Source organism: Aythya ferina (assembly GCF_964211825.1).
Source record: "Aythya ferina genome assembly, chromosome: 3".
Classification (NCBI taxonomy): domain Eukaryota; kingdom Metazoa; phylum Chordata; class Aves; order Anseriformes; family Anatidae; genus Aythya; species Aythya ferina.
The window spans coordinates 5,048,880-5,063,036 of record NC_140298.1 but is presented as its reverse complement, the minus strand read 5'-3'; the positions used below and the strand labels follow the sequence as shown (position 1 = coordinate 5,063,036).

The window sequence follows — 14,157 nt, the reverse complement described above, 5'->3', positions numbered from 1 at the left end:
TGCCTCTGCAGACTCACTGGATGTGCTGTGCTGTGACCAGCAGCTGGCAGTGGGGAGGTCGTGGTCTGCCTGCAGGAGCAGCCGTGGCAGGGCTGGGGCAAAGGGGCTGTGCTGGAGCCCAGCTGATGTAACCCTGACCGCTCCTCTGAAGCCACAGATGCAGGGAGGTAATCATTGGGATTCAGACAGTTACTTTTTCTCAGCAGTAGCCTAAAGTTATTCCAGGGTAATTTCTTCCCACGATCTCAAATTTACATTCAGCTCCTAATGGAGTTGGTTTGTCCAGCTTGAACCAGCCCTCCTCACACACATCCCTAGGAGGAGGAAATGCAGATGGCACAGAGTCAGCATCTCCACTCCTTATGAGTCAGGTGGCCCAGACAGAAAAATCATCTATTCTACAATGGGTGACGTCTCCCTGTATCAGAAAAGGAAAAGAAAAATAGAAAAGGAAGATATTCTATTTGCAAGCATACGTTTTTGTGATAGCCTCCTGTGTCTTCTATTGGTGACACACTACAGTGAGAAAGCACACTGGGAAACATACATACATATTTGTCAAATGCATATTTCAGTGCATGACTTTTTTGGTTGCATTCTTTTCCATATTACTGTTAAGCTAATGGGGAACATGGTTTGTAGGCATTCCTGATGTCCTGCAGATTTTCAGCAAGATTTGTGGAGGAACAGAGCAAGAAAAGCTAGCCAGAAGACATTGCTTCCTGTGCACATCAGACAAGGTACGCTGTTAGAAAGATAGCAAATATATTGTCACCTTTCTCTTTCTTCTTTTCCATGGTAGGGAGGGTTTTTTCCCAAATTATCCTTTTCCCTCTGACATTCATCTGTCACATCAAGAGATCAGCTTGTTGCTCTTTGCTGATAGAAATTGAAAGGGGGGGACACATACGTTGTTCAAAGCAACGGGCAGCGTGCAGCCTTGGAGCACATATTCCTCCAAACAGTACAGCTTCACCACGGGAGGAATGTGTTGCTTCAGAGAACTTCTCTTCCCAGGTCCTCCCACCCTGCTTGTTTCTCTTTTGGGCCATGCAGCACTTCTCTTAGAGTTAACGTTTTAAAACCAGTGTTTACTGAGAAAAGCACTGAGCCCATGTGCATGCCGTGGGGTAGGAATGGGGAGGAGGTGCTGAACACCTCCAGGCACCGAGCCAATATTTCATGTCACTGCTCCAGGCTTGGAACGAGAACCACCACGACCAGCTTCAGCCATACTACTATGTGCACTCACAGTCACGCTTATTATTAGACCTTCCTATGGGGAGTACAGCACGCTGGCACGTGGGCAGAGGGTGTTTTAGTGCCTTCAGACACTGCTCAGTGTTTCCATCAGTGACTCGGATGACAGAGTGCTTTTGGCTTTCTGGCACCGGGGCACGGCAGGAGCAGTAGACGTGCATCACGCGCTGCAGCCTCACCGCCTCGCTCCCTGTGCAGACGCCCTCAGCCTGTGACTGGTTTTGTCCCAGCTGCTGCCACCAGAAGCAGGACAAACACATTAAAGGGTGCTTGCTCTGGGCTGCAAGGCAGTGGCTGCTGCAGTGCCATCGCCCAGCAGCACAGCAGCAGAGCTGTGCCCAGGCTCGGCGGGTGAGCACAACGCAGCGTGCAGCTCCTGGGACCCAGCAAGTGGCTGGTCACATGTGTACACACACACACAAACACTTAATTGTTGGCAACTTAGCATATATTAAACATCTTCTGGTAGTGATGAAAGATGGCATCCTCCCAGAGTTTTGCATACCTGTGAGCTAATCAGCCCTTTGTGTGAAAGCGTAGGTGGGGACTCTTCTAACAATACAAAGCTGATTAGCTCATCATCTTGGCTTTAGGGGCATACTGATGTGCCCATCCTGCTTTTAGAGCTATGAATAATCTGGCTTCACTGCCGTCTTCTTATAAAAAAAAGGAGAGAGTGTAGTTTCAGGGCTTGGTACTCAAGCCTGTTTCTCAGTACAGGTGATGAGTAGGTATTCGCCTATTATTCACTGGTATCACTCTTGGCTTCAGGTCTCCTTTGGACAACTGTTGGTATCAGAAATGATATCTATCTGACAGAAATAATTGCTATTTTTCAGCCATTGGTTGGAATAACACTCTTGCAGATTAGGTAGGAGTGATTCACTGTCAAACTGAGAAGGTGCACCAACAGGAGCCTGTGGTGGTCACAGTTCATTTACATCTCTCTGTTAATGGTTTGGATGGTGGAGCAGACAGGGCTCTCACAGTAGGATAAAACAATGAAATAGGCTGGAAGGTCCCTCCCTATCTGTGGGAGGGGAAGGGGATTTATTTTAAATGTTCTCAATAAACTTTAGAAACAGTCTTACATGAAAAAGAAAGTGCATAATCAAAATGCACATAGGCACCTGGTCTTGGTACTGGAATTATGCACGGGGAGCTGGGAGAGGAGAAGCTCAAAGTCTGGCATGTGATGCTCTGGCCAGAAAGATACTTGGTATTAGGACAGGTATTAAGAGCACTCCTCATGGGGAGGTCATTGTGGCACTGGAGAAGCCCAGACCAAAGATCTGTGCTCCCGCCTTTGAATAAAGATGTAAGCACACAGGGAAATCTGGAGGAGAACAGCAGAACTGATAAGGCTTTTCAGAAAAAAATATGACCTGAAAGGAATTGTTGTTTTAATTAGGTTTGCTTAGTCTAGAAAAGACAGAGGACAGCTAGGAGAGACTGCACATGTGGGGACAGTAGCTGATAGGGGTATAAAAGGATATGGTGGTCACTGGGTCTATCTGCATGGGGAAGAACAGGATCTAATTGGCTTTATTGGCAGCAAACAGAGGAGGTAAGAGTTCAGGAAAGCTTTATCCATAAGGAAAGGGAGACACTAGCACTGATGTGAGGCGTTGGGATCTCCACCACTGGGAAATCCCAAGAGTTTAAACAAAAGTACAAGAGGAATGGTGTGGGTACAGGCACAGAAAGATGCAGGAGGGTCTCTCCATATCTACTTGCCTTTGGTTAAGCCCGTTCTTCAGAGATTGTTGCTTTGGTGGTGGTAGCAGGAGGCACGTGGGACACAAGTTGCTAAAACAGAAAAGATGTTGATAGGGAGGTATGTTTGCACAGAAAATGTTGATAAGACAGGAAAAATGTTACTGTTGTCAGAAACAAGAGCCAGCAGTTTTAGATGTTCTACTTCAAAAAAAAAGTACATTTCAGGAAAATGGATCCTTTGGCAAAGCATCATCTTCTATTAAACAAAACATTTAGATGGAAAAATTTGCAAGGAGCTCTGTAGATTAGCAGCCCAGAAATATCACGAGACACCTGAAGTCCAATTGCTGATACTGGAGATGGTTACTTTTTGCCTTTTGGGATTAAGCAGAGGTAAGACAGCAGCTCTGTATGGAGTGGAAAGGTGGATGGAGAGATTCTCAGGGGAGCCTGGGAGAAGCTTCACCTGCAAAAAAAGGCAGCGCAAGAACAAGTATGCAGAAGGGCTCTGTGCAGTAACGTGCCAAATTAAGGGGGAAATGGTATCTTTCACAAAGTCGAGGAAGGGCTGCGGTTAAGGGATGAGAGTCAGAAACCCAGCATTCAAAAACTGCCAGTTCTCACAAAGCCTGCCCTTATATGTACTCCGTCCAGGAAACTGGTTAGTGGGATGTGAAACTACCATATGTTTTTGCAGATGCTACAAGTATGTGTGCTTTCCTTATGTATATATGCTTTATACCCACTTTTGAAAATGGGTCAAAGCCTTCCAGTCCTCCAGCATAAAAACTCTGGAGAATTTACAGATCTGAGATGCCATGATTACTGTTTCTGGACAGTAATTTCGCTTTCCCCTATTGAGGCTTGGAAAAACAGGGAAGAGTGCAAAAGGAGATCCACACCAAAGATCAAGGCAGGCACATCTGCCTGGCTGTCAGATTTCACGCCAACAAATTGGAAGAAAATTAAAAAATCCAGGCCAGATCTGGTCCTTGCTCTGGAAGTACAAAGAGGTCTGAAAGGCTCCTACACAGGCTTGGCGTAAAACCACCACAGAAACTCCTGTTTTTCTCTGCTCTTGCCATCCTTTCAATACAAAAATGCCAAGTGAATACAAAGGAGTGACATCTTCTGGTTAAAACCATCTTGGGTTTGTATTACTTGAGTGAAGAGGTGGTTGCAATGTCTAGCTCAGCCCACCACAGCTCACTAGCAGCTCTTCCCAACACTTCAAGTCACAGGCTTACAGCTTCAATCAACAGTCCTGCAAGTGTAGGAGCTGGGGGACCACTAATGCTCAGAAGGTGGGTTTTTCACCAAAGCCCTGGGAGACTGGCACCCTGAGACACCATCAGGTGTGGAGGATGAGCTACCTTCATCATCACCTTGCTCTTACATTCAGCTTTCCAGCACAAACAGCCCCAAAAGGCTCTGCAGTGGGGGCAATATGACACTGCCAGATGATTGCACATTGCCTCTTAATACGACACAAATTGTGTTGTTTGTACGCCATTGCTCAGTTCCAAATTACAAGCCTTATCTCCCAGGAAGCTGAGGACGGCTCTATAGTTTTAGAAACCTCATGGTAAAAGGGTCAGGTTTTAAATATAGTGTTTTCCAGAAAGACTATCTTAAAAACATAGTGCTGTTCAAATCCTCTGCTTCCTTTAATGCTATTTTCAGGTTGTTGTTTTTCAAATTAAACATTAGGCTTAGCAACATGCATGAGATGTTAGATTAAAGGGACACTGCTTGGGTTTTCCATCTCAGTCTAGAAATAGCTATTCCATGGGTGGGCCAGGTGAAGTCCAGCAAGGTTATTGTCGCCTGACTTCCCCCGGGTTTCTGGGTGGGGGAGAGAGAGGGGTGACTGGCAGCTTGCAGAAAAATCTGGCCAAGAGCATTGGGCCACATCCTTTGCTGAGGTAAATCAACATCATCTGAGTGGCATTTCTGGAACCATGACTATTTTCATCGGGATCAGGCCTTTTACATATGGTGAGGAAGTGGTAAAGATCACAAAGGGAAGGAAAGATATACATGCATGGCAAAAAAGCTATGGGGTTTTCCTATGTAGGTGGTGTCATTTTCTCAAAAGAATTAAAGCGTGGCTTTCCCAGCACTCGTTCCCTTTAAGGATGCACGCTGAGCAGCGCGTCCCGATAAGACAACAAGCACAGATGCCCAGAGGAAGAATACTGTTGTTGTGAAGACACAGGCCCAAAAGGCAAAATGTCTGGATTTTATTTGCAGTTCTGCCACGAACTTCCTGGATGATCGTAGCCAAGTTAACCAGGTCCGTTTTTTTTTTTTTTCAGGCAGAGTCTGTGCCCTCCCTGCATATGCATGAAGCCCACATCGCCTTTCAGGACTTTGTGCAGAAGTCCAAGAAGCGCAAAGCAGCAAAGAAATGCTGCCGCCTACATGCTGCCCCAGTTTCCCCAGGCAAAGGGTGATGATCTGGTGAAGCCACTGAATCTGTGCCAGCAGGGATTTGGATCCAGAAGCAGGCAAGAGCATCAGAGCAGCTGTGCTGCTCTGGATCAAAGCCCACCATCAGGTGGCCCGTCACTGGCAGCTGGTGGAAGCGAGTGCCCAGGGAGGAGAGCAAAAAGCAGGGTGAGCAGAGCTAGACATCCACGCCGTGCTTTCCTGGCCTCTAACCACTCGAGGCAGGGGGATTGCAGAGCTAGGAGTGGTTTGTGTGAACTTAGCAACCCTCGAAGGATTTCTAAACCAGGGAGCATGAATTGTCCAGGACAAGCTCTCAGAGATGTTTAGCTTCCTTGGTGCAGGGCTCATTTGTTCAGCTCTACGTCAGACCTGCTGGGTCACACGGGGCTTTTGTAGCTGCTACAAAGGAGAGCCTTCCCTTCACTGTGTCAGCTCCCTGCCGCTCAGGAGGAAGTGATGCTGCCTGCCAGGGGGTTGAGGCTAAACACACTGATGTTTCCTCATGCCTTGGAAGGGAAGAGAAGTCTGGAGAGAATTATTGTTGTGATGTATAGGAGCTTTGCCAGCACAATGCCCTGTAATAACAGCTACTCTTCCTTCAGGTCATTAAGTTACAAATTTTTTAGTACTCTTGCTCATGACAAGTAGATCCCAGCTTTAAAGAGATGTTTTCTTCCTCTTTCCTTTTCCTGACTTTCTAAATATATTTTGCAGATTTTCTTTTTTTATGGCAGTGTATCCAAATCTCCCTGTTCAATTTTTCTTCCAGATCTTTCCTCAGAGCCAAAAGGCTGTAACCAGATAACCAACACATTTGTTCCCTGTCTCCATGGCTCAGCAAAGCATTAGGAGATCCTCTGAGGAGCACTATAAATGCTGAAACCAGATTCAGAATGAAGGTCTACCTGCTCTCAGAGACAGTCTTGCATCTGCTTTGTCCAGCCACGAGCCAGCTGCACCCTGGAAGCCACAGAGATGAGGTACAGTGGTGCTGGTTCCAAGCTTTCCCCCCAGCTCGTGGTGGGGTTCATACACCTGGGCTCCAAATGGTGTTAACGTGGCTACGCAGCTTCAGTGTGGAGATGGCTTTTGTCCAGTTGGCTGAGAAGGGGGCTGGATTGACAGACAGCTGTTTGCATCGGCCGGTGTAGACATGCCCAAATTCTCCTAACATACTACTGAAGGGTACTCAGATATTACAGTGATGAGGGCAGTCAGAGAACCTGTTTAGACCAGAACATGGGTTTCAGTGGCAGTTTTCTGGCTGATTAATTGGGTGACTTTGTGCAAGTCTCGACTTGCTGTTGCCCTATCCAATAAATGGGAATAGCAGCATTTGCTTCCCTTCGTAAAACACTTTGAGGTCTATGGATAATCCTCCTCCTTTTTCCCACCCATGATGATGGGACCAAGTGGAATCTTACGACACACCGAGTTTCTGTGGTCTAGCATTTGCCAAGCATTTGAAAATGACTCTTTGGCTTGAGTTTATTATTGAGTCTGTGATTGCCACGTGATTTCTCATGGAAGCTCCTAGTTTAAATCAGGTCACTAAACAACCAAAAGTGCATGGGATTAGGAGGGAGACTGAAGTAGTCATCAGGAATCTACAGATCCATGATGACCTAAGCGTCCCGCCTGGAGCACCCTGCAAGCAGTAACCACACATCAGTAATTTTGTCAATAACCAACAACATTTTGTGGTTCAAAGATCTGCAAACATTTAAGAGTGGAAAACTCTAAATAGGAGAAGATTTCTCCTTAACACCACGTTGCTCTCTCCATTACCCAGTAAGTTGTGCATGCAGTAGACACAACTAGAGAAGGATGTCTTCGTAGGGCATTCAGAGGTGTTCTCACAACCTAATGTTCAGCATGTGGAATTCAAGGACACTCTACTGCTGTGGACAACTGATTTTTAGGACACATTTTATCTTTCCTTGGGGTTTTCCTTGACCAGGGATGTTTTCTCATATACTCGATATAAGTTCTTAGGTCTCACCCCTTCCAGGTCCCAAAGGGATGTGTTACTGAGGTTATGCTATTTTTTACAATGACCTGAAAGAAAACCTAAATCATCACAAATAAACCTTACAGATGAGTTGGGAACTGAAGAAGAGAGTAAGTAGTTAAGAAAACAGGTCACAGACACGGAGAGATCTTCCCAAAGAACATTGCGAGGCTGTATGTGAGACTTGAAGAGCTAGGAAAGAGATTTATATCATGCAGCTCGATCTAATGAGCTTACAGAAGAGAGGCTAAGGGATGGCTTGATCACAATCTCTAAGGGCTCACAAGAGGAAGAGAAACATGGAAATGAAGTAGATGTATACAGAAATACTGCAGCTAAAACTTAAGCTCAACTTTTTTTTTTTTTTTTTTCTTTTGGGGGGATAGAGCAATAGCTAAGTTCAGAGCTATTTCTTTTTTGGGTGAGCAGGAGCAATAGCTAATTTTAGAGCAATGCTCCAAGGCGTCTGCAATAGCTCCTGTAGTCCCCAAGCAGGTGGGGGCAGGTGTTTAAAAACATATGGTGTAGTTCAAAGAGGAACAAACTGACAAACTGGAGGGTGTCTGGAAGCCCTTGCCAGATGAGGTACCAGATTATGTGGTCTTCCCGAGTCGTACAGGTAGTGAACCACTTTGTTTTGGACTTCTTCAGCCACAGCAATTTAAGAGAATGCCACATCTTGCCACATATCGAACAGAATTAGTAAGGGGAAAAGTCTTTTGAGAAGAAAGAGCATTTGAAAGGCTCTCAAATCCAGATAGCTTGAGGTATCTGAGGTAGCTTGAGCTACCTCCTCTCTTGTCCTTTGCCTCAGCCATATCATTATGAGATGACAGCATCAGAGTTACCTGCGAGAATTTCTTCCTTTCAATTACTTTAAAAAAAAATAATAATAACATAAAAAGAGTCCATCAATGATTACAAATAGAAGACTGGTGTATGAGCTACTGAGATATCCCAGAGCAGCGCTTAGGGTCAGCTCCTCCGTTTGAAGAGAGAAGTGTGGGGGGACTCAGCTCCTAGCTGGGCTGGACCCAGTGGCTGCGTATTTATGAGTCCTATCAGATACCATCTGTCCATACACAAGCTATGTTTTACTTATAAAGTAAATTACATTACATGGCCTATAATGTACGTTTTCAAAGGGGACCCACCTTAAAAACATTTTGTTTAATAAAATAACTTAATTAGAAGAGAGCTTCTGGCTGATGTGGTTGAGGCTGTGATAATTTTTCCTTCTCAAATCATTTTCTCTGTTTATTATACTTAATTATAGTGTAATTATGTATCCATCCTCTAGGCAAATTATGCAATCAGAAAATGTGAGTGGTTCATTTGCCACTGCATTTGGAACCAGTGTTTACATCCCTAGTATAAAATATGGGCATCATTTCTATTATTTATAGTATATATGGATATGCATATATATAAAAGATGTTTCACACAGAATGAAGCATTGGTGTAAAGATTTTATTGACAGTCATTTTTGCATCATCCAACTAATTCATTTGTGGCCTGCTAATACTAAAACCATCCAAAGCTCAAAGTAGTAAAATCTTTATACCCTACCAGGAATTTTCTCAAACATAAATCCTGTGCAGCTGAGGAACATAGAAGTTCCTCGGTTTAGCCTCAGTTCTGGGGGGTGGATAATTATTACTTTTAAGAGTTCTTTTTTGCATTTCACTTTTTAACTTTCTGGCCAGAATTTCCTAGCACAGCAAGAGAGGAAGGAACCCTACAGTATTCAGTTACGGGCTGTAGATTTCTGTTCAAGTCATGAGTTCAGACTAACCTTTTTGTCCCATGTGCTTCATGAACTTTCTAGCCGTGGCAGCACTGACTTTTAAAGGCTAGGCTGCTCTCCCTCTTTTTTTTTTTTCTTGATGGGAATTGACAGGTTGTGGTTGAACGTAGTGAAAGATGAAGCCAAATGTCCAAACTTTGAAAAACCTTTTGAGATTGATGTTTTCTCCTTCCTTGGCCAGCTCTCAGCACAAATTCAACCTGGATTTCCTCTTGGCAATTTCAAGCTCTCTTCGTGTGCTTATTTTGCAGAGATGGGGCCGCTCACACCAGTGGAGCAGGAGGGGAAGAAAATGCTTCTGTGGGTGAAGCTCGGCCCAGTCCTGTTGGCATCAAGCGGACGTGTTTGTTATAGCTGGCAGAGAGGTGAGCCATCCCTACAACATGGCAAGCCTGCCTAACTGTCACCAGGCCAACCCCACAGCTGATGGAAATCTGGGTAACTATTTGATCTGCCCCATTTTCCCCATGCTGGGGAGCTGGTCCTACCTCTCCCGTTGTCGCTCATCTGCATAGTGTTCTCCACGAGTGCCTTGCAAACACACCTTTGCAGGAAATAAAAGGCCTTGACGTGGTCTAGCTTCCACCTCGTTCCCTGCAGGCAAGCTGGTATTATTATGAAGAGCCAGAGTTTCTCAGCCACGTAGGCAAAATTGAATTTTGCCACACCACAGCTGAAGGGCCAGGACCTGCCTGGAGAGCGAGCGGTGGGGAGGTCGGGGCAGAGACGGGGCTGGGTGGGGAGAGCTGTGAGTGTGGGACCCGGGGACTGGGGTGATGGGAGAGCTGGGGGTGGCAGTCCAGGCCCCTGGCTGGAGATAGGAACCGGGAGTGGAGATGATTTCTGATCCTCCTCTCCAGCCCTGCAGCTCCCCCATGCCGACAGCGGCCTCAAACACCCTTTCCACCTCCCCACCCTTGAAACACAGCCACTGCTCCATTCCTCTCCCTGGGAGGGGTGCTGTCAGTTGTGGTCTCTGAGGGAAAGGCGCTACCCCAGCCCGCCTGGGATAAAGCAGTGGAGTGCAGAATCAAAGCCCAGATCCAGGCAGATACTTTGTGGTAACTTAAGATCCAATAAAAGTCCGGGAAGATTTTCAGAGGAGCCACCAAACTTTCCCAAGTGGTGGTGTTCCTCCATCCTAACCCACTGACCCACTGGGGAGCTGCCGGTCCTGGCAAGTCCCCACGCACAGCAGGTAGGATGAGATGTGCTGACAGCTCCCAGTCTGCAAGCACGCAGCAGCTCTGCAGAGCACTGAAGGACCACAAGACCAGGCACTGACTCAGTCCACGGCGAGCAGGCATGTCCCCAGAGCAGGATGAGATGGGAGCAGTAGGTACGTAAGATGTTTTTGTTTTTTTCCTGATGTTATCCCCATTTTCCCAGGTCCCAGCTTCAGACAGCCGTCTGCCATCCGCTTTGGCCAGACACCGAGACGCTAGCAATTGGCTGGCGTTACTGTCATGAGCAAAGGTATGGCACTGTGAGTTGTCTGAGCCTTGTCAGGCTTTTCCCGCAGTGATTCTGCATGGTGTGAAAGAGGTTGGGAATCGGAGAATGGCTCTCTGGCTGATCGGCCTGCTGCCAGAGGAGGATTTGTCCATGATAGTCTCACTTGCTTTCGGGGTGTGGCCTGAAAGGGAAGGTTTGAGACAATATTTGTTGGGGTTTTTCCACTCTTTGTTGTGAAACTTTTGGTTTTCTCATGCCTTGATTTTTGGAGTATGTGCCTTAAAAAGCAATATGACAAATGCCTAGCTCCAGGTAACGCTTTGCACCTAGAAGGAATGCTGGGTTTTCTGGACTCAAATGATGGGGAGGCTGCGATGCCGTTTGCCCAATGTCAGGCAGCAGTCTGAAAGCAGGGCTCGGAGCAGGAGCTGACTGCCAAATCCCTGCCCCTTCCATGGGCTCCACAATCCCTTCCATCCTTTTCTAGTTTTGTTTCTCCTTGCTTTCCTCAAGAAAAATGAAAGGAGAAAATTAAATAGAGATTATGAGCTCCAGCATCTGTGTTAGGGGAATCTGTAGCCAAATGAAAGGTGACCGAACTAGGTCCAGTACTGGCTGTTGATTCTTAAGGACCTCTTACTGCAGAGTGAACTGCTTCAGAAATCAGCCTGAGGGCTGATAACCCACAGCTCTGAGTGAGAACAAGGGTCACCACTCTTGATCTGAGATTTAATCAGTTGGGTTTCAGTTATCAAAAAACAAAGCTCACAAAGGAAGCCTGACATTTTTATATCTTGCACTACTCCAGTGAAAGCTGCGCTCAAGATCAGGGAAGACAGAAATTATACATGGGAATGAGATCTCAGTGATACCCTTTTTGAAGCCTCTGGATGATCATATAACGCACAAACCAAAGCCCTGAGTGGTTTATTTTGATGTGTGGATCCATGCCGCTACCAGTGAAATGAAGTCCGTGCATCCTGCCCGGCGGCATGTTTGTGCAATCGGTATGAAGGGGCTGATCTAGCAAGCCTTGCATGAGAATTTTTCTTTCCCATACGTGCTCTCAGGAGGTGTTAATGCTGTGCTGAGGAGCTCTGCTCATGGACTAGGACTATTGTGTGAAATGTGATACTGTCACGTCGTGGAGAAAATGCTGTCACCCCCATCCTCAGGATGGATGTGTCTGCTATAGGCAAACTCATGCTTGTTAGGGCTTCCAGACAGCTAGCGGGGGGCAGCAGCAGCTCCCTGGGATGCCTCAGCCCCAGCAGCCTGGCCCCGCACACAATGAGCCTCATGCTCGTGACAATATCTGAACTTTTCTAAGTTAAAGCCAGCAGAAGTGGCTTTCCATTCAGACCTTCAGTTTCCATGTTGACGTGCCATTATGCCATGAGGCAGCCCAGGAAGAATACTTGGGCGTGCTAGGCAGTGGGGTGTAGTGCATGGAGAGGTCACGAGTCAGTGTCTGCAGCTACAAAGGGCCAAACTGAAAGCTTCTCATTAGTAAGAAGCAAAATGGGGTGAAATGGGCTTTGTCCACGTTTATTAAACTTGGTGTTTTAAACCACCACTTCCTGTCCCAGTCAGCAAAACCCAACCCCTGCTGTTAGAAATTACTGCTCTGATTCTGGGGGGGTTCACAGTCCTGCTCCCTCTCACAGGCCGGGCTGGCACCTTTCACCTCTGGAGAAGGTTTGAACAACAGGCATCCAGCTGAAACCCCATGTCCCAGCTAGAAGCAAAACACGCCTTTAAATCAGCTATGGGGCACATTTCCCAAATGCTCTGCTATCTCCGGTCCCCTCTACTTTGTCTGTGAAACTATTACTTTGCATAATAGAAGGGAGAGACGCTCTGACCATCTGGTAGGCAACGCCATGTATAATTTAGGTTGCTTCACTCACTCTCCCATCAACAACAGGAAAGTAGATTCCTTCTGGTTTCCCTTGATCTCTTAGCCCTTTGCTACAAATGCAAGGTCCCAAGCACTTGCGGGGGAGTAAACTGCATCCTGCACTGGGCCACAGCGTTTTGAGGGATGCCTCTGCTTGTGGGTGGGACCCCATCACAACCAGGTTGTTTCCTGATTCTGTGTGAGCAAAGGGATCACGAACTCAGTAAATCCCCGCCAGGAAAGGACAGCTGGTAGCAATGGATCTGCAAATTCCCCTTTACCCTTCCAGGGGTTCTCCAGGACGGGGATAGCATCTTCAGGGCTCTGGGGAAATGCTGTCATCCCCAAGGAGCCCCTCACCGCAGGGACCGAGCCACCTGCTTGTCCCAGTGGCGGTCTTCTCAGGCAGAGCAGCTGCGAGGAAACCTGCAGCAGGGAAACCACCATTCGCTGCTGTTCCTCTATGTCAATTATTTGGGCCTATCCGGGCCTGCGTGCTTGTTTATCCACTCCTGGTGAGCACGGTGAGGTGGTTAAGGCCCTGATGCTGAAGTTTATGGCTTAAATCAGTGGGATTATTCATGAGGTCAGAGATAACCGTGTGCTTTTATACCTGGCTAGAACGGCGTCTCAAGCTGACGGCTGGGAGTCAAAAGCTCTGAGTCATCGGGTCCCTCCTCGCCTTCCTGTGTGACCAGTCTGCCCGTGTCTGCTTCCTCGCCTGCCGCAGAAGGAGGATGGCAGTCGCTTTTATCTGATGGTTACTTTCAAATGGCCCTAGAGGCCTCTTCTGGTCTGATGAAAATTCAGTAGAAGCTGGACTAGCGTGGAAAAGACAGCAGGACATTTAACTAATGAACGCGCTGGAGCTCAGGAAAGCAATTACATCCTTTCTTCCTCCTCCCCACGTTCCCACACGGGTTACTCAGAGATTGCTGCAGAATTTTCTCTGAGCAAAGAGAAGTGGAAGGCCATGAAAAGGCTGAGATGGGTCCCTCGGAGCTGAAGGAAACCTCATGTGGGATGGTGGTTTGGGTGCCCCGTACGGCAGATTGCTAGGCTAGCAGATTCCCAGCAGTAGTTACACCTTAAAAGAGGCCCCGCTCAATTAAAACCCGTGACCTTGATTCTGCAAACCTCTTCTTTACATACATAGCTCGTAAAACAAAAAGACGCAGAAAAACAAGAGAGGGAGAAAGAGGCAAAAAAGAGGGCCACTCGCATATATTTTATGTCCCACTACACAACAGTTCCCCAGGGAAGTGTGCGAGAGGACTTCTGCATTTGGCATGCACATCTCTGCTTGGGTAGTGCGAAAACCTGCGTGCAGTGCTGTGTACAGCTGCCGTAGCCATGTGAATATGCAGGGCTGAAACCCTGGAGAGGAGCTGTGGGCGTCCTCCCAGCTGCCCCGTGCTTTTGCAGGCATTTGTAAATACAATTGCTCTCACTTTCCATTGATAGAAATCAAAAGGCAATTAAGAATCAAGCTCTTTAAATTGATAAGTCTCTTGAATTTGAAACATTTTTCATTCTTTGGCTGGTATCGCT

General features: G+C 46.9%; 1 protein-coding gene across 3 annotated transcripts in view; it reads right to left on the bottom strand.

Moving 5' to 3' along the window:
• Positions 1 to 3,025: 3,025 nt before the first annotated feature.
• BMP2 (bone morphogenetic protein 2) overlaps positions 3,026 to 14,157 on the bottom strand; it is a 78,773-nt gene continuing 67,641 nt past the window's right edge. For 2 of the 3 annotated variants that reach the window (XR_014691124.1, XM_084513705.1), the window contains one exon: positions 8,894 to 10,887. Coding sequence is in view for 1 of the 3 variants with exons in the window: in XM_084513705.1 (XP_084369831.1) it covers positions 10,866 to 10,887 (22 nt within the window). In the remaining 2 variants the exon portion in view is untranslated. Of the gene's footprint in view, positions 3,070 to 8,893; positions 10,888 to 14,157 lie in introns of those variants that run through there. The other variant, XR_014691123.1, reaches the window with a different exon arrangement.